Raw genomic sequence first — 27,019 nt, forward strand, 5'->3', positions numbered from 1 at the left:
TCCTGATATAGATCTTCACTCTTTCCTTCTTCCCTGATGGGGAGGGGGGATGCCACTTTATTGTTGCCTCAGGTGCCAAAATGTCTTGGGCCACTCCTGCTTCTATCTCCCTTCTACATACTGAGAATTCTAACACCAACTCTTCTGCACACAGCTGTCAGTTAAGGCCCCAAGCAAGTTAAACTAACTTTCACTAGACCAGACAGAAAACTTCTCAGATCAAATACATTGCAATGTGCAATGCAATACAAATGCCAGGACATGTTACACAATATCCATTAAAACATTGTTCAAATAAGCAGGATTTCTTCCCAGATAGTAAGAGACATCATTAAATCATGACTTACTTCTTCTTCTCAGAAGTGAGCTATAAATCATATGAAAACTTCCCTTCAATCCTCTCTACCTTGAATTCAATTGGTCTTTCTTGATTCAATTTATTTTACTTCAAGCACATCCATTACTTTCTCAAGGTGGCATCTTGGCAGCAATATGGCTAAGGAGCAGTTTGTTCTGCAGGTTTAACAGTACCAGCTTAAGAGCCTTTGGAATATTCTTGCACTAGGTCTATGAATCTACATAAATTAGTGAGGGCATCCCTGTTGGAGGTTCATCAAAAGTTTTGCATTTGAAGGGAAAGTATTAGGAAGTCTATTTGTAGATATACTTAATACATGTCATTTGGACGTTAGATCAGATTGTTTTTTCTTTCCAAATCCAGCATTCACTTCTAAATCTAACCTGCAATGTGGGACCTAGACTTCAGAGTTGAAAGCAAGATAGATCAATTGAGTTTAAGCGCTGCATAAGCTACCATGACCCATCTTGAACAGAGATAACTTGGCTTATTGTTCTTCATATTCAGCAGTTCTGTAATGGGTTGTAGGTGGAGCTGCCTTTGACTAAGGTACTACTGGCCTGGCTATACGGAACATATTTTTGTGGAGCTGTTTCAGGACATGATTCAAAGTTCTGGAACTTATCCATCAAGGCATAAGTGACTTGAGAACGGGTACCTAAAAGATCACCCCCTAACTTATGGGTCTGCCCAAATATTACTTTCCTTATTTGAATCCTTTCTTTGGGCCATCCCGCCACCCAGCTAAGTAACTCCTAGCAGTACAACAATCAGTGCTCTACAACTGTAAGCTATAAGTGGTAGAATTGCAACAGACTGATTCCACTGGACTGGAATTGCTGCGCTAACTTTCAGATCTCATGCACGTGCGTGTACATTAAATAGATGATGGAAGCCATGAGGAATGGGCAGTATGTTAGAAGTATGCATGCCACGTTAAAACCGAGCCTGGCCCAAAAGTTCGCGCTCGACGAGAATCACAAGCGGCCAAAAACCCGAATGGGCACCATCTGCCAGCGCCACAAGATGTCCTTCTAACATAACGAATAAAGAAGCAAACAGCACTGTCCGCTACAAACCAAATGGAAACACTTTTACCGCCCCAAGGCGCTTAAAGTTTTTCGAACGGATTAGGCTTTTGTAATGTTTCGATGAGGGGAAGTGGCCGGGTGTTCAGGATAAAATGGAGGGGGGGCGCGTTGGGAGGTTCTCCTATTTTGTCGTCTTCGTCACAACCTCGGCGACGTTTCTTTCCTCAACCCGCATGGCCCAGAACCGGCCCCGGACCGAGTGGCTCCCCCCGCCACGGGGGTCTCCCTCGCCCCCCCCTCCTCCTCCTCTCAGGCGCGCCGAGGCCTTGCCGGCAACCAGAAGCCCCGAAGCCGGAGATGGTGGAGCGTCGCTTAGCAACCGCCCCTCCCGCTTCCAAACAGCGGAGGCAACCGCTGGAGCCGGAGCCGCCGGGCGCATGCTCCGTGGGGCCGGGCGGCGGGGTTGTGGCTCCGCTTCCCCTTCCGGCCGCCGCTTCGCTTGGGTCCACCAGCTCCTGTCAGTATGGCAGAAGGGAGGAGAAGAGAGCGGCGGAGGAGCCCACTCCTGTGGGCGGCAGGTAGTCGCCACGGAGGAGGGAGTGGGAAGTATATGGCGGGAGCGGAAGAGGGTCGGAAGCTGCTCTGGGGGCGGCCAGGGGGCGGGTGGGTATGAATGGAAGGGGTTGCTTAAGGGCGGAGGCTTCCCCTGCCTGCCTGGGAAATGGCTGTGAGGGTGGGCTGCTGCTGCGTGAAGGGGAAGACGAGGCCGTTCAGAGGCGCGAGTGTCGTGGGCGGGGCGCGTTTTGGGGGACCCCGCGGTGGCCACCTGCTGCAGTTTTGGCAAAGGTCTGGGCCTCTTCTTGGCGAAGGGAGGAGTCTGAGGAAACGAAGCCCCACCCATTGGGACCCACAGAGGGGCAGGCGGCACATGGCACCTGCTGCCTGCTTGGCCATAGAAGCAAGTGGGGGTGACAATGGGCAGCTGCCACTCTCTCTAGCTTCTTCCCTGATCTTTGTGGGAAGTACAGTAGGTGAGGGCGAGAGGCAGCTGTGGCTCTGCCTGCCTGTGGTTTTTTTTTTTTTTTTTAGTCTTCCTCTCTCTGGGTGGGAGGCAAGGAGGATGGAGCCAGCAGGCCTGCCCATAAAGAGCAGGTGGGCTGGGAATGGCAACAGCTGATCCAGCAAGGCCTCCTCTTGTTTGCTGTCTTTTGTTTCTTGGCCAGAGGTGACATAGCGTTGAGGACTCTGGCTTTATTTCTTCACTGTAAAGAGGAAGGGGAAGATGTGCAAGAGGGGGAAGAGTTAGCAGTACTTTGCCACTCAGAGAGAAGGGGGGTGGGGGTGGGTGAACAAGCAAGCAGAGTTGTTCTTGCCTATATATGCATCCTATTTGTGCCTTTTCCTCTTGGCTTCTCAAGGAGACAGTGAGCGAGCAGGTAGAGCTTCCCAGGGAGAGAGGGCAATGGTCAAGTGATCATCAAATATCCTGAAACATTAAAACAGGTGGAACATGGTTTGGGGTCCATTAGAACTGGAGAGAAGTGAGACTTAGGTGGAAGCTAATTGTAGGGGTGTTGTGGAGGTGGGATAGACAAGATATGAACAGACATTAGTATGCATATGTGAGACCAAGATAAACTCTCTTTTTTTGGTAGTTGCGGCATTTATTTTGGTAGTTGATGCATCTTTCGTGGAAGACTTAGATGACTCGTAAGTATGCAGTGTTTTTATTGTAGATGATGATTTTAGACATTATTTGAATCCATATATCACATGTAGATGTTTTTCTGGTATTCATTGGCAGGTCACTTCATGCAGCATGCTCTTCTTACACGAGTATGTTGCAGAGTCCAAATGCATAAAAGTCAGTCACCTTGCACACATGGACCTTCTCTGTGGTAGGAAACACAAAAGAAAAATAAGAACATATAATGTGTTCAAAAAGAAATGGGGTTGTAGTGGGGGTGAGCTACAGAGAGGAGCAGGGAGGCAAAGTCCCTTTGTGCAAGCAGAAATTCACTTGTTTGGTGTGGGATTCCATACATAATTTCTTGCCCACATTGCTGATATTTAAGAGGAGAAAACTAAACACAAATCAGATGCAAGAATGCTTCCTGGCACCTGACTGCCCTTGTGGATCCTGCCACCCAATGCTGTTTCCTCGCCTTGCCTCTAGAGTGGGTTAGCCCTGCATCCACTATTTTTTTAAAAAATCACTTTGTTAGCAGCTGTGAAGCATGTTGCAATCTCCAGTGACACAGCAACAAACTGTCAGAAAAGTGCACACAATGTGAATGTCAAATTGGGTTGGTATTGCCCTTTCAGCAATTTACCTCCACCAGCTGCTTGGTGCCAATCAGGCTCATCAGAAATATCTCATCTCTTAGACACTTAGTTAAGCTGCTGACCCAACTTTCAGACTTGCAGAACAGTCTGGGCTCAGATACTGGCTTCATCAAAACTGTTTCTCTGTCTGGTTTTGAGTTACAGGCATCTAAATAGCCATGTTCCCTCTATTATTATTATTATTATTTATTAAATTTGTATACTGCCCTTCATCTGAAGATCACAGGGCAGTTCACAACATAAAAAAATGAGAACACCAAATAATCAAACAAAAACAAACACAAACCAATAGCCGCCATCCCCATCCCCCAAAACACATAAGCATTTCAGATCAGGGCTGTGAAACAGGGGAATGGAATTTATAGCTTTTCTTTTTTCCATTTTCCCTTTAAAAATTGCCACCCCAAATACTGCATGTTATAGTATTTGTTGCTTGCAACTGCTTTTACAAGGGGGTGAGTGTGGGTGTGGGCACACAGGATACTAGTCTCCTTATCTTGCCTAGTTTGTCTGTAATTTAAATATAGAATCATAGAATCTTAGAGTTGAAAGGGACCCAAAGGGTCATCTAGTCTAACTCCCTGCAATTCAGGAATCTCAGCTAAAGCATCCATGACAGATGGCCATCTAACCTCTGTTTAAAAACCTCCAAGGAAGGAGAGTCCACCTCTCGTGGGAGTCTGTTCCACTGCTGAACAGCTCTTACTGTCAGAATTTTTTTTAAAATGTTTAGTCGGAATCTCCTTTCTTGCAACTTGAAGCCATTGGTCCTTCCATACAGAGCAGGAGAAATCAAGCATGCTCTCTCCTCCATGTGACAGCCCTTCATATATTTGAAGATGGCTATCATATCTTCTCTCAGTCTCCTCTTTTCCAGGCTAAACATACCCAGCTCCTTCAAGCACTCATAAAGCTTACCTTCCAGACCCTTGATCATCTTGGTTGCCCTCCTCTGCACATATTCCAGCTTGTTAACATCCTTCTTAAATTGTGGTGCCCAGAACTGGACACAGTATTCAAAGTGTCGTCTGACTAAGGCAGAATAGAGTGGTACTATTACTTCCCTTGATCTTGACACCATACTTCTGTTCATGCAGCCTAGAACAGGGTTAGCTTTTTTTTTGCTGCATCGTTTTGTATTTGTTTGCTCTTATAGTAATGAAGACCCAACTGAAATAACTTGTTCTTACAGTTGTAATTTTAAGTGTGATTTATATTGCATATATCTTGCAGATTGCATGCTGCACTTTTACATATTAAAACACTTTAGAAATGTAAGAAATGGACTGTAAAGTAACAGAATAGACAAAGTAAATGTTGTGAGCTGTATATATAGACTATGCCAACAAAATAGTGATGTAGCGGTTGTTTACCTTTATAGATATCAGATAACTAATCTGTAATTTGTGTTGGCAAATAATTAGTTGACCTTAATCGCATGCTCAGAAGTATCATATCCCTGGAACATGTTAACCCATTTTAGCTTTTTAAGCCTCTTACAAATTATTTAAGACCTATTAATTTTGGTGGTGGTTGCTACTATTACTAATAATAATAAGCATATTTTCTTGTATTGCTTAAGTGCATAGGTAAAAACATTTTTAGTGTGGTCGTCAATATTTGTGATCTATTGCTAGTCCACACAATAATGGTTATCATGAAGGATGGGAATGATTTATATTCTGTTAACAGCAAGGTATAAAAGAGTCTTCAGTAGTAAAAACAAGCTCTTCTCTTGCTTTTGTATTATTTTAATAAAATGCAAAATACTTGTCAAGCATATTTAATCAGTTATGCTTCTTTCTTAGGTTTAAAGAGAACCGTAAAGATGACATTTGGCTTGTAGATGTGAGTATAACAGCAAAAAAGCAAAACAAACAATCCCCACACCACAAAACTATTCAAAAACAAATTTTATCTCTGTTTAAAAAAAGCTTCTACATTCATGCTTATCTTAATTTCGACGGAAGAAAAAATAAGTTATAAATACAATACAATACAATGAATTATACTTATCAGGAGTGGATTCTTATAATACATGAGGGTTTAATGTAGGTACTCGTTGCTGTGTGGCCCTAATAAAAAAGATTCCATTGTTGAAAAATCTGGAGTACAAATGTTAATTATGTTGATGGGCAGATAAACTCTTTGTAATGATATGATAACCCAAAAATTGCTTTGATTCAAGTTGATTGCATACAATTTTGCTTTGCATGTGTGTTGTATCATATATAAAAAATAGTAGTGAACAATATGCTACACTACTGCATATTGAAGTATTACCTGGACAGCACTGCTAATATGCAGCATTTTAAAGACATAGATACATGATTTTTTTGTTTGCTTTTATTTATTTTTTCAATTAGTATAATTTTTGTTGAGTTTTTAATTTTCAGAATAATGCCCTGTAACTGAATTGATACTCTACTATCCAAGCAGATACTGGAAGAATTCATTTTGTTGTAGAAGTGTAATGATGAGCAAACTCAAAATGTACTGCTAAATAAACAAATTTTGTGCACATTTGAGAAATGTGGTAGTTTCCATCTGTCCCCATGGGTGGTTTCATATACAAGTACATGTTTTATAGTTTCTCCAAAGACTTCACTGGCTATGCTTATTTTTGTGTGTGTGTGTTCTCAGTTTTATGCACCATGGTGTGGGCATTGCAAGAAGTTGGAACCGGTGTGGAATGAAGTTGGTAAAGAGATGGGAAGCACTGGTTCACCAGTCAAAGTTGGGAAGATGGATGCAACTTCTTATTCTAGTAAGTGCTTTAGTAAGGTCTTCTGATCTGTGTTAGAATTTATACTCTTTGAAAGTAACATGAAAGCCAGTAGGTTAACCAAACACATATAAGCAAATTCAGTGTTGGTACAAAGCTCAGTGGGGAAATTGGCATGGCCTCTTGGCCTCTGTTCTTTCATGGAAGGATGCACATCATCTGACAGCCTGTTCCTATAGAAATAGGATTATATATGCAACAGTTTGTATGTTATAAAAATGTCTGCTGCTGTTTGTTTGCCACTACAAGAAATGCCAGTAATACGTTTTTGAATATTGTAATTGTATTAATTAAAAATGCCCTTTTAAATGCTTGGTTATACTACTGTTTGTTTGTAGGCATTGCCTCTGAATTTGGAGTTCGAGGCTATCCAACAATTAAACTGTAAGTAGAATTTTGTGTCTTGTATATTAAAACTTTAATGCTTTGTAGTATCATTAGTGTCTCTTGTGCAAAGTGTTCCATTCTGATGTATTGGACCATTATTTAAGTTTCTTCTTTGTTCACCACTCCTGAAATCACCTAAAAGCTAACTGATGTTGTGAGGAACATCATCGCTGCTTAGCTGGCCCTCCCACTGCAGTAAGGCTATTGAAATACGTTGCTACTGTGTGTTCATAAAATGTGAGCCCTGGGTTGAACTTTTTCCAGTTAACTGTATGTGCTAAAAATATTGCAGCACTTGAAATATTCATCCAAGATGTTGACTATTATTTTACGTAGGTTAAAGGGTGATTTGGCATACAACTATAGAGGACCCAGGACCAAAGATGATATTGTTGAGTTTGCAAACAGAGTAGCAGGGTGAGTATTTATAGCGTCAGTTTTGTATGGCATGTGGAGTGGAGAGTATGTGGCATCAGTTGAATGTGGGTGACTTAGCCCATGGTACACTATACAAGCAAAGTGGCTTAATGTCATAAGACCATTGATTACAGTATGCTGAGGTAGCTCATAATTCTATTTCATAATACATAAATATATGTATATAGAAAGAGTGATTCTGTGAAGTGACATCTTGACTTCTAAAATCCATCCAAGTAATGTGTTTAATCTAGCATGCATGCATGAGCCCTTGAATCTGTTGCAGGTATCATATTCCACCACCCCCATGCCTCTCTAAACCGTCCTTTAGTTTTCTTTACAAAGCCTTTAGATTTCAGTCTTACAAACTGTTCACATAGCTCAGCCCATGAATATCCTGGTCTTGACAGGCAGTATGATTACATGAAAAGATTTGTCACCCAAAGCCGCTTGTTTAATAAGTTATTAATATATGTGCTTGTCATTCCAAGGTCAGTTCCTTCTTATTCTGTCAGAAGGAGGGGGAGATCTTTGTTGTTGTTCCAGAAAATTTGTGAGATAGAAAAATTAAGCTACAGTTGTTGATTAACTGTCAGTTAATAACAGCACTTTTTCCAGACATCTCTTCTGTGCCTTAGTCGGTAGTAACCTATAGTTGTCACAAGACGTTAAGATAAAATTTAGCCACCTTATTTCACCTTATTGTGATGTCTGCATGGAACTATTTGGACTTTAGCATCTATTTCTTTAACAAATGTCTGTGATCAATTCCTAGAAGTCTTACAACATCTTGAAAAACATAGCTATCATAGTAGGAAACGCTGGGAGAAAATACATCTAACAACATGATGAAATTACACTACAGTTCTTAATTAAGTCTTTAAAATGTTTCTATATTGACTCCAGTAATGATGCAACTATAGAACACAGTTGCTGAACTGGAAAGCTAGGATAGGATGATGTAACATTTCCTAATAATTATTAGATGTTAGATGCTAGCAGGATTTCCCTTCCCCCATTTTAAAAAACAAGTCTTTATTTTGCTTGATCAAGGCAAATGTTCACTAATGATTTTCATGTGTTCTCCTCAGTTTCTAAACACTTAGATAATTTCTTAGTGTTGTCATCTGATACTTGAAAGTGCATCCTTTAAAAAAATGAAAATAAAGGTTTTTGGTTGATAATGCCAGTACATGAGGTTAGCACATTGTAGTTGATTCCCTACCCCCCACCCCAATGTCCACATATAGAAATATGTGTAAGTGTTGAAATATTTACAAGAGAAGACAAACTGGTGTGATTCAGCACTCCTGTATTGAGTTCTCATTGGTCTTAGATTTAAAGGTGTTTAAAATTATCAGTACAGTACTCAGAGACAGCAATTGGAAGCTGCTTTTCTTGCTCCCATTTATCTGTTTTCTTTATTTTATTCTTCAGGCCTATTATTCGACCCCTCCCTAGCCAGCAGATGTTTGAACATGTGCAAAAGAGGCATCGTGTATTTTTTCTTTACATTGGTGGAGAATCTCCACTGAAGGTTTGAAACTTCATTTAAATTATTGTTTGCTGATTCCAAAAGAGTATTACATTTTAATGCATGCTTCCTAAGATTGTTCTGGTAGCTGGCATCTCAACCCTAAGTAATTTCACCAAATCTGCAAGGGTACTTAAAGTTGCAGCTTTGGGAAAATAAATAAATAAATATATTTAGTGCAGTGAGGTAGATATATTTAGATTCATAGAATTGTAGAGTTGGATTTAATGATGCTATGATGAGAGAAATCAGTGTTATTCCCTTGAAGAAGAAGATTCCTAGAAACTGAGTTGTTAATCTCCTGGAAGTACAAAAATGGGCCTGTGGATTGTGCATCTGGGATTTCATACCATAACTTACCCTGCATATTGGAGGAATGGTGTGGGAGGGAATGGACGAATAAGAGTGCTACTGCTGATGCATGACATCATGACGATCAGCTGGCAGTAGACAGACACATTGACATAGCATGACTATGTTGAGACACAGTCACAAGTACTTAAGGCCAGGGTCGGGAACTTGAAGCCTAAGGTCTTGATGTTGCTTTCAGATTAGTTTTGTGGGGACTGTGGGGAGCAGAGAGGAAGAGAAACATGAGGGGAAAGGAAGGGGAAGCTAGAATAAATGGAGAGATGAGAAATTTAAAAATTTCCTCCGCAAGTGATCAGTAGCCATATGCTAAGAGTGATCTGTCCCTTCTCCGGCAGCCTCCTGGGAAGCAAGGATGGGTGAGAGAAAGGAAAGGCTGTTCCTCTATGACTTCAGGCCTCAACACCAGCATGCAGCTCTCAACCCAAAAAGGTTCCTTGCCCCTGCTTTGGTGAATGAGGAACCAATATTTAGCAGTGAAATAAGCAACATTGTATTTTTGTTTTGCTATGTTTATTTTGAAGATTGAGAAACTGTTTTAAAATGTCTATTTGTATTTCCACAGGAAAAATACATAGAAGTTGCTTCCGAACTAATTGTTTATACCTACTTTTTTTCTGCCTCAGAAGAGATACTACCTGAGGTAAATTTATTCAAGAATGTATGTAAATAAACACTGGTAGATTACCGTTAAAAATGTTTGAGGTGGTGGTGGTGGGGTGTTTTCATGTTTTGTTTTGTTTTGTTTTGGTATGCTTTACATGAATGCAAGTAAGAGTTGTCATTTGAATTCTTTCTCCGCAATCGGAAATGAGCCATTTAGGTGTGACAATGCAACATGTCCAATTATGGCTTTGTGAAGTAGCCACAGCTGACAAGGCAAGGCACTTTTAAATTTCAGCTCCATTGGCTGTGGAATCAGCACCATCTAAATTTAAGAAGAGACACTTATTGGGCAGACAGTTTAGTTGCACATGTTCTGTTTAGGTCTGTCTTTCCTTGAGGTCTTTGAAAAGGGGGATGGGGCTGATTCTGGTTCTGCTTTTTCTTTGTGTGCAAGGTAGACATGGAGCTGTTGGGAGTATAATTCTGTCATGTTCTTGTTGCTACTTGACAAGGGAAAAACAGAACAGCTTCAATCACTTAATGGGAGACCATGGGTGATGAAAGTGATTTGTAGAGGATAGGATAGTAACGTTTACTTAAATTATTGGAGGTTGCAATGGTAAGGCTGGAATTTAACATCATGCCTTGCCAGACAGAACAGTCTCCCTTCTCCTCCTCCTGCATGCTGTTCTGTGGGTTCTCCTGACACACCCAGGTGGATCTGTGGGATCAGGGGTGTAGGGGCGAAAGCCTCATTGCTCTAGTGAAAGCCTTTGCAGTGACTTTCACTAGCACACCTGGTTAGTGGAAACTGGTCCTAAGTCTTCTCAACAATATTTTGTATCATTCTCTCTCTCTGTGTGTGTGTGTGTGTATATGTATATATCTAGAGAGAGAGAGAGACCCAATGTTCCTTGTACAGTGGTACCTCTGGTGAATGAGTGTTGCTTATTCACAAATCTATGCTGTAGTGCACTTAAGATAGTTAGATCTCTCTGATCCTAGTTTGCATTCTGATGCAAAAAGTTTAAAAGATGCACTCTATACTAGTTATATTTGGGGAGGAAATGTAAATACTTTACCAGCCCACTTTAATACTATACAAAGATTTTTTAAAATGTCATTTTCCCCATTGTGCTGTCATTGTTTTGGGTGGCAGATGTATTATAAGAGTTAGAAGATGACCACAGTGGTGGTGGTGAGGTTCAAGGTAAAGTTCAAAAGACAATTCCTTGCATTTTTATTCTTTGACAGCATAGCTGCATTATTTCATGTGTGTGTGAGAGAGAGAGAGAGTCACTAGTATACCTTTAGGGCTTGGTGCACAAAAAGCAATGAGGCTATTTTTAATGCACACAAGGCATCATCTATTGTCTCTGCTGGCTTGCAGTTTGTCCCACTTTGTGCTCATTTTTTTTACTATCCTCAGGGTTTGAAACTGCAAAAAATAGGGACAATAGAATTTTAAATTATCTAGAGAATAAAAGTACACCATGCTTTTACACAAGAATTTTTCTAGAAGTGTGAAGAACGCCTTACTTGAACATAGGCATTGCATATCTATGATATAACAAACAAAAATCTTAACATTTATTCACCAGCTAGCTTCGTTATGTAACGAACAAACCTTTTAATTGTTATAGATGCTAAACTGGAAAATCAAAGCTAAATTTCTGATTTGTTGACTAACTTGAGCTATAAAAGTACAGTGTTACCACAGGTTACATACGCTTCAGGTTACAGAGTCCGCTAACCCAGAAATAGTACCTTGGGTTAAGAACTTTGCTTCAGGATGAGAACAGAAATTGTGCGGCGGTGGCTGGAGGCCCCATTAGCTAAGGTGGTGCTTCAGGTTAAGAACAGTTTCAGGTTAAGAATGGACCTCCGGAACGAATTAAGTACGGAACCAGACGTACCACTACAAAAATAAAATTTCCTCATATCCAACCTCCTTTCTTAATAGAACATTTCTGCACACAGTTTATTTTTTTGGTATTGTCAGTTTTCTCCTTCAAAAATGTTGCCTAGCTTTTATGTCATTCAACTGGGGAAAGAGATTGGGAAGAATATCTGCATCAGAGGTGCATGGTCAGTGTATTAGGTTGTGATGCTTACTCTTAATTTTATGTATGACTTACAATTTATATCCTGCCTTTCTGCATATAGCACCCAAGGCAGCAATACAAATGAAAAATATAATGAGCCCAAATAACAGAATGAGAAAGCAAACAGAACCCATAAACCAGTCAAAGAAACCAACAGATGTAACTTTTTAATTTACAGGTCATCTTAATATATTTTGATGTGACGTCAGCTTGACAAGCCAATGCTAATTTAAAATTAAAACCTTCACCTGTTTAAAGAGAGACATTAAAGAGGGTGGTGATGTAGGCATCTCTAGGCAGGAGACGCCATGGTGCTTTTCTTTTCTTTTTTTTTACACCTTCACACTGTTTGTTTTTATTCAAAGACTTTGTGTTTTATGAATATTTACAAGCCACTTCATGGTCTATAACTGAAAAGTAGAATCAATAAAAAATGGAAAATATAAATGTATCCTGAAAGTTTCTTTGTGCCATTAAAGTGTTTGGTTTATATTTTTTATCTTTCAGTATGTGACACTCCCTGAGATGCCAGCTGTTATAGTTTTCAAAGATGGAACTTATTTTGTGTATGATGGTAAGTTATAGATCAAGAGTAATATGTCAGTAACAGGTAACGGATTCCTCCCCCTGCATTTTAAGGATTCTAGCCCTAATACGTCTCTGTCTAGATGCTGTTACATACTTCTCAAAAATATCAAAATGTGTGTTGAGTGTGCACAGTCTTTGATAATTTAGAGATATAAAAGCAGTGTCATGCCGGCTCAAACTGTGACTGGCATCTCTGTCATGTGCTTCAAAGTAGGTTGCGCCTCGTATTTATTAATTATAAACAGGCACTCTGTAAGTTTCAGTTGTGCACATGGTGCTTTCCTAGGCCTGGTGTATATTTTAATTCCCTCCCACAGGTTTTCTTTTCCAGTTGACTTGGGATTCTATAGCTGTTCTGGGGGCCCCTTCCCATTAATATTTTTACCTGAAGTTGTTGTTGGTCTGGTAGTTCTACAAAATTTGAAGTTCCCCAAAGTCTGCTGACACCTCTTTCTTCTTCCTGGATGTTGCCACTTTGGTTACATGTGGGTTTGGATTCAGACCTACTCTTCCATGAATGGAAGGGCTCCTTCCGTTTATGGAAATGAGTCAGATCCAGTAGAGGCTGCATCTCTGCTTACTGAAACTCACAGTGACAGAAGAGGGAGACTGCTAGTTGGGTGGTTGTCACTTAGCTGCACCACCTGCTCTGAAGAGTCCCTCAATCCTCTGCAGCGGATTATAAAGTTGGCTGCCATTGAGTGGAACAGTTGGCTAAAATTGCCTTTCTCCTACAGAATAATCCATTTTTGAGTTCCACTCTGAGCAGTTTTGAATCCAAACAGTAGACTGACACTTGGAGAAACAGTATGCTTTTAGTATGTCCAACCAGTAGATTGCAATCTCTGCAATCCTCCCCCCAAAAAGCTCAACAACTCTGGCCAATCCGCCCTATGCACGCTCCTCCTCCCTCCAATGGCAATGGGTAGATCACTGCCAGTTTTTTTATACTGGGAGTAGATCACAGTCTCTTGGGAGTTGGACATGCCTGGTATATATGATAGTGTTAGAAGAAGGCATGAGCATTTTATTTTTTCTTTCACTGTTTTTTTTCTTTTTAAAGAATATGAAGATGGTGATTTGTCATCCTGGATAAGCAAGGAGAGATTTCAGGGGTATCTTAATGTTGATGGATTTACTCTGTATGAACTTGGAGACACAGGTAAGATGACCTTCCTTCAGAACTTAATTGTACGCTACGTTAACACTTTTGTATGTAAAGTCAGCTGCAATTTTAAAAAGCTGCTTTATGTTGTACTATGCCTGGGAAACATCAAAGGATTTTATGGATTATGGATTTTCTACTGATGCATGTCCCTTCTTCAGATCCTGCTTGAATGATGCCAAACATTCACACTACTTCTAATGCTAGTAATCAGCACTCTTCAAAACTCCCTTTCTATGGAAAGCTAAATCTAGGCTAGAACTCCTCTCCCAGACATGATATCTTTCCGTGGGCAGCAAATTTCAGTCTTGTAATCCCCCACATATTTTAAAATGGGACAGTTCTCCTGTAACAGTAACCTACTTGAACAATGAATTATTATAGGTGATAGGCATTGTGTAGGACACACACAGAATAACTTCAAAAGAAAGTTTAATAGTAGTGATGGAGTTTCCAACTTAAATACTCTATTCTGCTCCATGTCTTCCATTAAGGTATGCTGTAGCTTGTGTATCTGTAAGACCTTTCCATTTGAGAAAGTGCTTTGTGGTTGGGGATGAGTAGTGTTTTATTTTCAGTAGCATTTTCCATTTCTGGAGCATATGGCAATACATACATACATATATATATATATATATATATATATATATATATATATATATATAATAATGGTTACAAAATAGCTGTTCTGTGTCTTTGGGGATGGGAGGTTACTTAAATAAGAAGCATCTTTCTGTAGACATATCCTAAATTTAGTTCTATGTCTTTTGCTTTTTAGGAAAACTTGTGGCTATTGCAATTATTGATGATAAAAACACTTCTGTTGAACATATCAGGTATGTTGGTGTGTATACGTGATAAAACATAACAAACCATTTAGAAAATGACACCTCTTGAACATCATACTGCATGAACCCTGCTCCAATCCCTAACTTGTCTGTTGTTGGACTACGTTGTTTAAAAACTAATATAAAAGGAAGCTGCACATGAAAAACAAGCCATGGGTTTAATCACATATTATTAATAAAGGGAAAAGGGTATTGTCCTATGTACAGTTACTAGGAATTCAGTCCTGCTGAACTCACCATTCACGGAATCAGGTTTCCCTTTTCTTTTTTTCACCAATTTTTTAATTGATTTTTCCAAATTATTACAAATTAAACCAAATTAATTTAATTTAATACAATTTCATTTTTAAAAAAACCTGGTTTCCTATCCTGTTACAAGCTATGTCCAAGATGCATCTCCACTGCGCCATCCATTGTTGCTTCAGTCTCTAGCTGACATCATTTCACTTGCCATTGTTGTCCATTTATTCAGCTGCCCTTTTTATCACCCTTTTAATCAGATAGGATTGAGCTGTATGTCATACATATGAAGCTTCTGTATTGAAGGGCACAGACAAATACAGTCATACCTTGGTTGTCAAACGGAATCAGTTCCAGAAGTCCATTCGACTTCCGAAAATGTTTGAAAACCAAGGCGCGGCTTCTTATTGGCTGCAGGTGCTTCCTGCACTCAATCGGGAGCTGCGGAAGCCGTGTCGGATATTCGGCTTCCAAAGAACGTTCGCAAACCGTAACACTTCCAGGTTTGTGGCGTTTGGAAGCCAAAACGGACAAGTACCAAGGCATTCAACAACCAAGGTCCAAAGGTACTCAGATAGTATGTAGTGGCACAAAACTGAGTAGAATCTGGATTTCTTGTATATCAGGAGCCATGGAGCAGTCTAGATGTAACGACCATACCGTTCCTTGGCCTTCATAAACAGGCTTTATGCTTAGGTACTCCCTTCTTATCTCCATGGCCCAATGTGTTTCATTGCTGAATGTACAGCAATGCTGTACAATACCATTGCTGAATAGATTCTGTTTATATTTGTGGAAATACTGTGAAATGTTTCTTTTTACAGGTTGAAGTCTATTATGCAGGATGTTGCAAAAAATTATAGAGACCACTTTCATAGGTACATGCATATATTTAATCATTTGTTAATTGTTCCTAATCGTGTGTTAAGTGGGTTGAATAAGTACTGCAAATTCTAGTAGTTTTGACCGTGACAGTTAACAAAAAATCCATTCAAAAAAAGCTAGGTAATCTTAAGACTGTATACACAAATTGTCCAAATTTAGGAGAAAAGTGGAAGAAACTAAGCTTTAGGCATTGCATATGTTTTGGAAAAGTGTGTGTGCTGCATTTTCTTTTTAAAAAGACTTTTAAAATACCCTAACACATGTATGTCACACATTTGCTCTCTGGTGGAGCACCTTCTGATGTCAAGATAGAATAGAAACTAGGTTCTTCATTGAAAAAGTATACATTCACAAATAACTAATGAGAAATAAATAATACTGAGATGGAAAAGCTCTTCCGTTTTATTGGATCTCTAATATGTGTGCAGATCGGTTTACCATACTGACATCAATTTAAGCTGCAATTATTAGCCCCTTGAAAATACAAATATTAGCTCATGCAGAGCAAGATACTTTTGCCTTTTTTAAACTTTCAGATATATGAACAGACTGCCAGATCCTTAATGGTTGTAGCTAGATGTTTATCCTGGCACTACTTTTCTGAGAATAGTTTCCTGGTCCAAAGGGACCAAGGTACAGGAGATAGCAAAGCTGCACAACAATGTTGCTACCCATGGGTTTTGTTCAACTAAGGGCAGCTCTTCTGGAGGTTGTAAATTACTTGTGCGCAAATGATGAAGCGTGAGAGTGGTTTAGGGGAATGCAGAAGCAATCTAAACAACTCTCACCTGCTTTTTATCTAAGACAGTGCATTCAACATTTACATTTTCTACAGGGACAGTTAAATTCTTTACCAAGAAAAAGGAAATGTGCAGAATTAGTCTATTTTTGTGTACTCCATATTCGGTTCCTAATTTTTAATTTTGTTCTTGTTGTGGGGAGGGGCAAGGGGTTGTGCTAGTAAGCACTGGAGTGCCCCCTCACATTCCTGGCCACTACTTAGTAGTATTGTTTGGCCTGTCCAGTTTCTTAGGATTCAATAACTCACAAGGACATAAGATCCAACCGTTTAAACAAAATATACACACAGTCCCATGCTTTTGCCTAGCTATGGGTTGCATCCAATGCTCTGTTAACAGAGTTCTGCTTGCACATCGAGACTTCCATTTCCTCTCCCCCCCCCCCCCCCGTGTATCCACAAAATCTGCACACATAGGAGAGGAGGAAGAAAGTGTGTTGCATGAGCAGAGCTACAGCACCGGATATGACCCTGTGTTAGCAAGTCCTCACAAATACAGTTGCTGAAATTAGTCCATTTTCTATAATTTGAAATAACTACCATACACAAGATTCTAGCAGTGGATAATTCATGCAAGTAGAGCACCTGACCTCTTATACACTGCTTTGTAAGAGTTGTACTGAAGAATGGTTTGTAACTAAAATGAATGGATTGGATACTGCTTTAGAACTGTCTGTTTATTGTCCACATTTTCCACTTAGCCAAGAAAATATAGTGGAAATAAAAGTGCAGAAAAGCATAAAATGTGATTAATTGCCATGATCTATATTAAGAGGAGAGTATCGCTAGAACTCTGAAAAGGAATAAGCATGTTAGCAGTGATAATACAAAATAACTTTTTGTTGTGGGTTTCATGCTATCTTTTCACTAAGTCACACACCCCTTAAATCAGGATCCGTAATTCCCTCACTCCCCATGGGTTGGTGAGACCGCCCTAATAACAAAATGATCAGTGTGGTAACAGTAACTTCCTTTGAAGACACACTTTCACTGCCGGTCAGCTGATTGGCTCTGGGAGCAGGCATTCACAGGAGCTTGCTGTAACTGCTGATCAGCAGTTGCAGCAAATCTGTTTGGCAGAAGCAGTTTCGATTCAAACTGCTGCCTCCAAATGAGGAACCTCCAAGTTTGCCTCCAAGTTCTCCAAATATAGATGGATACAACTTGCTGTCATTTTTTAAAAGTTAGGTTTAATTAACAATTTGTATTTTGACTCTTCACAGGAGCTTCCAGTTTGGCCATATGGATGGTAATGAATACATGAATAGTTTACTAATGGAGTAAGTATGTTTTTGAGATTTCATGCTATTAATATCATTTGTGTAGTAAGGTTTTTATTTTGAAACTCTGTTCTTGTGTTTGCTGTAAGTAGGTTACAAATATCTGTAGAAAGAGAGCATATAAACTTGGTAGATATGTGAAAGTTGATCAGTACATGCATTGGTTTTGCACAGTGTAAGATGAGATACTCTGCCCAGTGATTGCCTTCACAAGAATGGATTCAGCATGTTACCTCCATGGAATCACTGTGAACCCTGGAAATTTATCATATGAATTGTCTGTGCCAAAGTTACACACTTGTCCTAATTTTATAATTTGTACTGTTTTGTGTGTGTTTGCATTTGTGTTTAAAATAAATAGCACTTGGATATGGCCCTTCAATATGCAATAAAACCATTTTACTTTTAAAGAGAACACTTTCATTATATATAAAACCTAGATATTTAAATTTTGTATATAACTTTTTCCACTAGATGGCAGGATGGGATAGTAAATGGAGAGAGAAAAGGCACATAAATGAGAGCTGAACATGAAATACACACACACACACACACACACACACACACACTGATTGAGGCTTATATATACTGTGAAATGATTACACGCCATTAAGGAGAAAAACATATTAGGAACTTACGAGTTTGTTTTACATGCTTGATGGATTTTGAATTTCAGCTATTGTTGCTGAGCTTTTGTGACCTAGAAGAGGCGTATAAAGCTCTCAAATCTCTTTGAGAGGATTCAGAAGGGCAGCTCCGGGTTGTGTTCCATTGTTTCAGCAGAGAAATAACCCTTATTGTTCCTGAATAGAGGCTCAAATTACACCAAAGCTTAAGGCTTGGAAGCTTACATCTGATACCTTTGTTTCCCAGTAGAAATGAGGCTATTCCTGCAGATCAGGCATGTCCAACCGGTCAAAAGTTCAACAACTTTGGTCAATCCAATGGGTAGATCACTGCCAGTTTTTTTATAGTGGGAGTAGATTGCAGTCTCTTGGGAGTTGGATATGCCTGCTGTAGGTAATGAGAAGCCATGCTTAGCTCTCCTTGGCTTGGTCCACTTGACAAATTACAATATTATTCCAAATGTAACCTGTATAGTTGGCAAAAGACATGTTGCTGGAGACTACAGCAAATGGTACTTTTGGGCATGTTGTAGAAGTTAGTAGCTAACTACAGTGGCAGTCTAGGTGAATCAGATTTCTGTCTATCAAGGTTGCCTTCATTCTGCTCTAGATACCATGACTTGCTGGCTGCTAGTATAGTCTTCGAAAGAAAGTGCAAGTAGATAAATAGGTATCTCTGCGGCGGGAAGGTAAATGGCGTCTCTGTGTGCTGCTCTGGTTCGACAGAAGCAGCTTAGTCATGCTGGCCACATGACCCGGAAGCTGTCTTCAGACTAACTCCGGCTCCCTCAGCCTATAGAGCGAGATGAGCACCACAACCCCAGAGTCGTCCGCGACTGGACCTAACGGTTAGGGGTACCTTTAGCTTTACCTTTAGTGTAGTCTTGTCCAGATTCACTTGTTGTATCTGCTGTTCCCCCTCATTGTTAAGCATTGGGAAAGTGGACTATGAAACCTTTGTTAGAAGCAAGATGGTTAAAGGTGAACCTTGTATGATTTTTCAATGTCCTAGGGATGTGGCAAATACTCCACTACCACCACCTCATTTGGTCTTCCTGCAAGAAATGAGTTGAATCACTTGTTCAGATACTATAGATAGGATAGTTGCAAAGTCAAGTTGCCAAGAAGCTTTTATAGTTCTTTTTTTTTTTTTTTTTTTTTAAATAATATTTATTGAAGTTTCCAAAATACAGAAAGAGAAGAAAAGAAATTATGAAGATACATTCAGAACCTTATTTTCAAACATCCACTTTCTGGGACTCCCCCCTTCCTCCACCCCTACCGTATTCCCCTTTCATATTGTTGTTTCCACAAGTTCTATTTCTGATTTAAAGCACAATTTATATACCCCATTGTTCAAATTTAAATTTATACAAACCTTATGCAACACCCTTGATAAAAAAAAAGCAAAAGATCTCTCCCCATAGCCCACCCCCTTTTCTTTCCACAATGTCCCCCTTTTTTCCCATTAAAGTAAAAGCACACAGAATAAAAGTATAAAAAAATAAAAAATATATTAGAAAAAAGAAAACCAATTCAGAAAATAGTTGCAAGCCTTTGGGTTCTAATTCTCCCTCCCCTTCCCCGGTTTAATTTCCCTTATCCTCCAATCTATGTTTCCAGCCTGGAAATCTTAAGTCCATCAATCCCATTTTTCCCCCAACTCCTTGCAGAATTATTTCCCATTTCTAGGATTACTTTCTTTAAAAATTAATTCCTAAATCTTTAAAAATGTCAAATTATAAAATTCCCCCCATTGTTCTTTCAAGGTTATAGTCCAGCTTCCTCTTGTTCCGCTGCTAAAACTTTCTTATTCAGAAGTTTAGTAACTCTACATGGGTTGTTGTTATTCAGGAACAAAAACTTGCGTTCAGTCCCTTCCTTCTTCAGTAAGGTATTCTGTTGTCTCCTTTTAGTCTAAACACCCTGTAGACAAGATTCAGTTTCCGTTTTGCAGCTTTCCCAGGAGATAACCAGTTCTGTGAAATTCCGGAGTGTTGTATTTTTCCCGGCTTACGCCCATCTTTGTAATGTCCCGAAACTCCTCTAGGGGGGTTGTTGTAACTTTGTTTCCAAAAATCCGATTGTTCTCCGTATTTTCGCCATTTTGTATTCAAGTCTTAACAAATTATATCAAGTTGTAACAAATTTGACCAGCAAGGTCCTTGTAATAAAATCCTCTTTAATATTCCGACTTTGACAGCTACTTTGACAGCTGTCAAAATCACCGGCTCTTTTCACCAGGCTCACTCCTCAATCGCCCCGGTTCCCAGGGAGGGGGGTGCATTTTCCTTCTCCTTCAATTCTTCCTCCAGCACAATTCTTGTACTTTCCCATCATGGAATTCTTAATTTAGCAAAGATACCGTTCTTTTTGGGCCTTGGCTTCCCAATCCTTGTTTTAAAATGTCTACAATAGGGAGGGGGACTGACTTCCTTTTTAGATCCCCCCCCGCTCGTCTCAAATCCCAAAAATTTTTCTTCTTTTAAACCCGATTTCCAATTTACTCACGGGTTGTTGTTAAAAGTCCAAATTCTCAATGGAAGAAGTCAGCGCTCTCCGCCGGATGGCATGCGGCTTCGCTCGGCAGGGATGGCAGAGGACTCAAAGCACCACGCTTCTCCCCGGCACCCGATCCGTAGCCTTTAAAAAGGCTCCTTCACGAGTCGGGAGGGCGCTAGCGGTGCTAGCCGAGTCTCCAAGTCCACGGCCCCCGTGGCCGTGGTTTCTAAGGGTCCCCGCATCGCCGGTGCGGTAAAACCCAGCCCCTGCCGAGCCGGCTCCCTCCGGAGCTCGGAGGGAGTCCGCCATTCGGCGATGGCGCCAACCCGGAAGAGAAGCTTTTATAGTTCTTAGGTGCTCTATTAATAAACTGAATGCTGATAACTGATAGCTTTTTTCTTTTTTTAGTTCCTGACTTGTTTGATTTTACTGTTTCAGTGATCTGAAAATCCCCACTATAGTTGTATTGAACACATCCAATCAACAGTATTTCCTACCTCATAAACCTATTGAGAGTACTGAAGATATGGTTCAGTTCATTAATGAGATCCTGGAAGGCACTGCAGAAGTAAGCCTTTCTCTTTTATTCAAAATCTCTTTAACCAATTCTTGAACTGCTCCAAGACCTAACAGTTTGTTGGCGATCTTACTTCATTTCTGTTTTCTGATTTGAATGTGCAGTACCAATGTTCCCTGAAAAACAAGAGTCGCTGGAAAGAACTAACATTAGAGACAGCCTGGGGACAGCTCCTTGCAAGGGACCCCAGGAATGTCACAAGAAAATAATTTTCCCCTTCAGTGGAAAAACATTATATATCAGACTACATGGTGAACAAAGGTGGATGCAAACTGAAATATAATTGACTAGTGCTAATGCCTGGTTTTACCTTTGAAATTTTAGGCACACGGTGGAGATGGAATTCTTCAACGGATCAAGAGAATAATTTATGATGCCAAGTCTACTGTAGGAGTAAGTAATGTCCCATCTCTGTTAGATAATGTCTAAGTGTATATCAGATATAAAATACGGACAGTACCTGCCAAATATCCAGCATATTAAGGTCCTCAGGTTACCCATCCTAACATCAATATCTAATTTGATCACATGATTTTGGGTGCTGGGTTCTGTATTTTAAACCAGTTTGTTGCACTATATCTGCCTTTTGAAACACACATCCTGGCATCAGGAATCCAGACGTATGGCAACCCATATCGGCAGTGTTGCTTTTGGCGATTTCCCTTAAAAATAGCTCAAAAATAGCTCAGAAATTTCCTTTTTTAACATTTATTTTTATATTTCTGGCAAAACTCTAAAAAACTCATCAACTTTGGCTGAAGAAAAGCTCAACAACTTTTCTGTCCGGATTTTCACCTTTTGAAATATGCCAACCCTAGCTTAGACGGAGAGATGGATCACAGAAATCCTTTGAAAATCAGCTTCCCTCTTTAAAGTGCTCTCCATGGAGTCAAGCAATAATCCTTGTGTCGACTTCTGCCATGAGTTTCCAAGACAGTGATAGCTATTCCCAGCAGCTGCAGGCATTTGCGCGTCAAGCCCCCAAACCCATCCCCATGGAAATAAAGACACAAAGGAGACAGAATTTAGTTTAAAGGTTAATGGGCAAATTTAGGCCATTACTTTATTGAGTACACAAGTGTGATTGGTATTGGCTTAGGCATTGGTATCTAATGACTGTAACTGGCTCCTGCCCACCCTGCAGGCCACCCAGCAGGTAGCCTGCACAGGGTAAACTACCAGCAAAGGGAGCTCCAACAATGGCTATTGATTGGTGCTCACCCCTGGGGTTCCTGGCATGACCCTAGCTCCTCCCCAGACTTCGGCCAAGATCCAGACCCCAAGATTCCTTTAACAGAATACCCTATCAAATGGAGGGGCAGGTGATGGCCACACCTCCCCCCCCCCATTCCCCTAAACCAATGCCCAACCGCCAAATGTTACAAAGTTGTGACAATTCTAAGAGGTAGGCAAAAACCCAGTGGCCAGTGCCACATTGGAAAAAAATCCTACCCGGCCCCCGTTCCAAAACAGGCGTCCAAAGCAAGGCCAGATGCCGACCTATCAATAGGTGGGTGGGTCCCCACGTCACGGAGGTCCCCACGTCGCGCTGCTGTTTAAATACTCTACCCCCAATCAGGCCATCACGCCGATTGGCTAAAAGCCTGTGGCAAGATTGTGCCACCACTGGCTGGAGCGGGGCAAAGCCCCGCCTCCATGCCGGTTGGGGGGGGGAGTCCTGGGGCTGCGCACAACATGGACCCTCGGTTAGGAGGATCCAACTTCTAGAGATATACAGTATGTACTACTGGTAATCCATGTGACAAGTACTGCTAAAAGAAGCAGCATTTGTTCAGATCTTTAGCAGATGCTTCAAGAACCCTTAAAACTCACTTGTCAACTGGTTCAGCTACCTCCTCTCTGTACTCACAGCACATCTGGAAACCTGAATGTTGTTGTTGGCCTGCCAGAAACACAAACAGCCAACACAAGAACAATAAGTTACATATAGGTCTGTGCACATATTTCCATAAAGACATAAAATCTGTTTTGGGGGCAAAGCCTGCATAGATGTACACAAAACTTAGTTTGTGGAATTGCCCTAAAATAGAGTAACAATTATAATGGCTTCAGGTAGGTAGCCGTGTTGGTCTGACGAAGTGTGCATGCACACGAAAGCTTATACCCAGAACAATCTTAGTTGGTCTCTAAGGTGCTACTGGACAATTTTTTAATTATAATGGCGTTAATTTGGTTTTAACTTGATGAATTGAAGATGTTTGCGGGGAGAGTACATCAGCTTAACACACTGTAAATATCAGAAGCTTTTAAATCAAAGACAAGTCCTACTAAATGCGCACTCCTATCCACGTCTGTGCAAAAGCTTAAGTCCCATTGAGTTCAATGAGACTTAGCCCCAGGTAAGTGTTTTAGCACTGTAGCTTTAGTAACGTTTGCTGCTTCTTATCCACTTGATATACCGAATGCCGACCTTCAAGATTTTCACAACCGCCAACTTCATCGGTTCATAAACTCCCTTTAAAATAAAATCTTTAGGTGAGCGATCTCCACTTGCCTGATGCTTCCAGGAACTGCTAAGTACGTAATTCCCACTGTGTTTTTCTGCATTTTATTTCCCTCTGACTTACTCTTTACAAACCCCCTTCCCCAAAACCATGTGTACATATACCTGCAGCTCAGGATAACACTCCATATATCTGATGGACCGTATTCTGTGAAAGCTTATGCAGTGATATATTTGTCAGATGTTGCTGAATTGTCACTAACAGCTAACCATTTCTCAACAGTCTGTTTTCAAGAGTTCCCCCCTTCTGGGCTGCTTTCTCTTTGGTCTACCACTGGGTGTCATCAGCATCATGTGTTACGGAATTTGTATGGCTGACTCTGATGGAAGATCAGATGAACTGGAAGCATCTAAGAAGGAAAGTACAGGGCGGGAACTGACTGATGAAGGCACTGAGGAAGAACAAGAGGAAGAAAACAGTGAGAACCGTCTAGAATTTCCAGGTGGCGAGCAAGAACAGAAAACTATATTTGAAAAGAAAAAAGACTAAATTGCTTAATTTTAAAAAATGTAGAATTTCAAAATATAGACTTATTTATTGAATTCATCTATTTACCTGTGACCTTCAGAGATGATGAACTTTTTGTTTTACATGCATGTGTTCCAATTGCTTGGCCATGAAGAAGAATGAGTGGAAGTCTGGGTTTCAGAGTCCTTTACTATCTTTATCCTGCTGAAAAGAATTCAAATTAAGGGATGTATATATGAGCTATTTTACAGTGATGCACACTGAAGTTTTCTTCTTTCTTTTCTAGCTACTGAGAACTGGTTAACAATTATTTTAACTATGTGGCCAAAGTAAATAAAACATTTAAAAAGGACTGCAGGAATGTTCTCAGCCTAGAGTGAAATTTGTAAATGGGGAAACATACCTTTGGGACATTACATAAACGCTTTTAAAAATAGTTAGTATTGCTTTGAAAAGCAGTATGTACTTCATTTTATTTCATTTTTTTTTTTATAAAAAGATGTAAATTTTAGATAATCTGTTACAGAAGTCTCATGGCAGTGCTAAACACAGGTATTGCAGTCTCTCTTTAGTTGTTTTTTATGCAATTTTAATATTCTTCAAAGTAGTATTTGCTTACTGGGTCCATTTGCTATTGCATTATATTGGTCCAATATGGTTCATTATTAAGAAATCACTTCTGTATTTAACTTAAAAGGAAAAAACCTTGCTTTTAGATGAGATTTCCCCTAATCTTGACAAAACAGAAGGTTTCATTTGCTCATGACAAAATTAGTGGAATATTTTTTTCTGTGTGTCTGCTGCATGATTAATGACAAGTGTTTCTTTAATATGCCAAAATATTTTTAAAGGTGGGTTAAATCTTGCAACAACTGTGACTTCTGCAAGTGACAAACACATAAACAAATATTTTATTGGCTTGTTATCAGTGATACCTGCATTTGACATCTCAACTACATGTTGATTGGACAGAGCAATTTAATTATCTGAAGGACTGTTAACACTTATAGAAAAGGGGGGTATTTGTCGGTGCAATACATTTTCATTAACTGTTAAATCACATAAGTCATCTCTAATACTGTCCCTTGACATTGAAAGCAACTAAGCTCTCTCCAGAGTTAAGATCTCAAGGGATAAGCTATAAGATGGTGTTTGGAGTATTGATACCATGGTGATTACCATAGCAACCAAACCTATGCTGCTCATTTTCAGAACTACGGCTGTGTCACATCCAGTTGGAAAACTGAAAAATAAAAGCTTCCCAGCTTGTGAGTCTTGGTAAAGCAGTTTGGTGTAATATGTATGGCTACATATGTACATTCTCAAAAAAGAAATTTTAAGCTTGGATAAAAAAGTTTTTAAGGAATTAAGACTAGAAGGTAGAATTTTTTATCCTCATGAAGATAGGGAAACCCTGTAGTACTTTAAAGCTAATCAACTTTCTAAAACATTCCAAGCCAAGCAAACAAATTCGATTTACATAGTTTTGTTATTTAGAAGGAAATTAAGCCGATAATAACACAGCTGTTTTGAAAATGCATGGGTTTTTAAAGTAGGGTTCTCCTTGATAAAAATGAATGTTGCTTTTCAAAATAGGAAGAGATGAGAAATGGAAAAGTGTTTAGCACTTTCACTGACAGTTGTTCTTTGCCCAAAGAATAAATTGCTGAGATTTAATTTATACTTACCAGAAATATTCTAGCTGTGACAGTTTGGCTTTATAAAGAAACTTTGTTCTGGCTTTTGTTTAAATTTAAACCAGGTTGTGTTGGTTCTGAACACTGATAGAAGTTATAAATGGTATTTTGTTTGAGGCAAGGTTCAACTCTTGTCATGTCATGCACATTTGGTTTTTCACATAATCAAGGTTTTGTCCAATGCTGCAAAACTCCCCTATGCTTTAATCGTCAAAAGCATAAAATGAGCTGGATTTTTAGGACGGACAGAAGAGTTTTTAGACTGTACCAGGATAGCATTTCTATTTTGTTGGTGTTATATGTTGTTTACAGAAGTAGTGAATGTCAGCACAAGAAATCTGAATTCATCTACTATTTCAGACGACTTATTAATTTTTGTGTTCTTATAGCTTTCTTTTAGATACAAATAACGGCTACATGCTATATAGTAGTTTTTCTAGTGCTGAATCTTGAGAGCATGCTTTCAACAACAACAAAATCCTAGCATTTATGCCAATTTATAGGATGTTAAGCAGAGTTAGAGTGGTTTGGACAGTGGCAGTTAAAATAGGTGTATGTTTGCCATCCAGCATATGTCAAACTCCCTGGCGTTTACTGAACTCAAGTGTACTGCCATTTCATTTCAGCTTCATAACATTGCAGTTAAAGTAGATTTAACTGAGCATTCCCCCTTTTATGTTGGGAATGAATAACTTGCGGTATAAAACAAAATGACTATTTATTTTTTTTATCATGTAAAGAGCTCCACACAGTCAGGTGTCTATTTTAACTTGAATGGAAGCGCTCCAATTTTATTTTACTTTGTTGAATTTATCAGCTATAAATGTGTGGGGGGGTGTTTGTTTTTGGTTTTTTTAACAATAATAAAACATTTAAAAGTA

At 39.7% G+C, this 27,019-nt stretch overlaps 1 protein-coding gene across 1 annotated transcript; it reads left to right on the forward strand.

Moving 5' to 3' along the window:
- The first annotated feature begins 1,790 nt into the window (after positions 1–1,790).
- On the forward strand, positions 1,791–27,019 carry TMX3 (thioredoxin related transmembrane protein 3). The gene is made up of 16 exons (XM_083622632.1): positions 1,791–1,967; positions 3,045–3,099; positions 5,544–5,583; positions 6,379–6,502; positions 6,859–6,904; positions 7,244–7,324; positions 8,762–8,861; positions 9,793–9,870; positions 12,446–12,512; positions 13,590–13,688; positions 14,470–14,527; positions 15,604–15,657; positions 17,687–17,743; positions 21,310–21,439; positions 21,773–21,841; positions 24,196–27,019. Exons 1-16 carry the CDS (start codon positions 1,913–1,915, stop codon positions 24,460–24,462), a joined length of 1,380 nt encoding a protein of 459 aa, XP_083478758.1. The 5' UTR covers positions 1,791–1,912; the 3' UTR covers positions 24,463–27,019.

The sequence above is a fragment of the Podarcis filfolensis genome (assembly GCF_964270895.1).
Source record: "Podarcis filfolensis genome assembly, chromosome: 7".
NCBI classification, from domain to species: Eukaryota; Metazoa; Chordata; class Lepidosauria; order Squamata; family Lacertidae; genus Podarcis; species Podarcis filfolensis.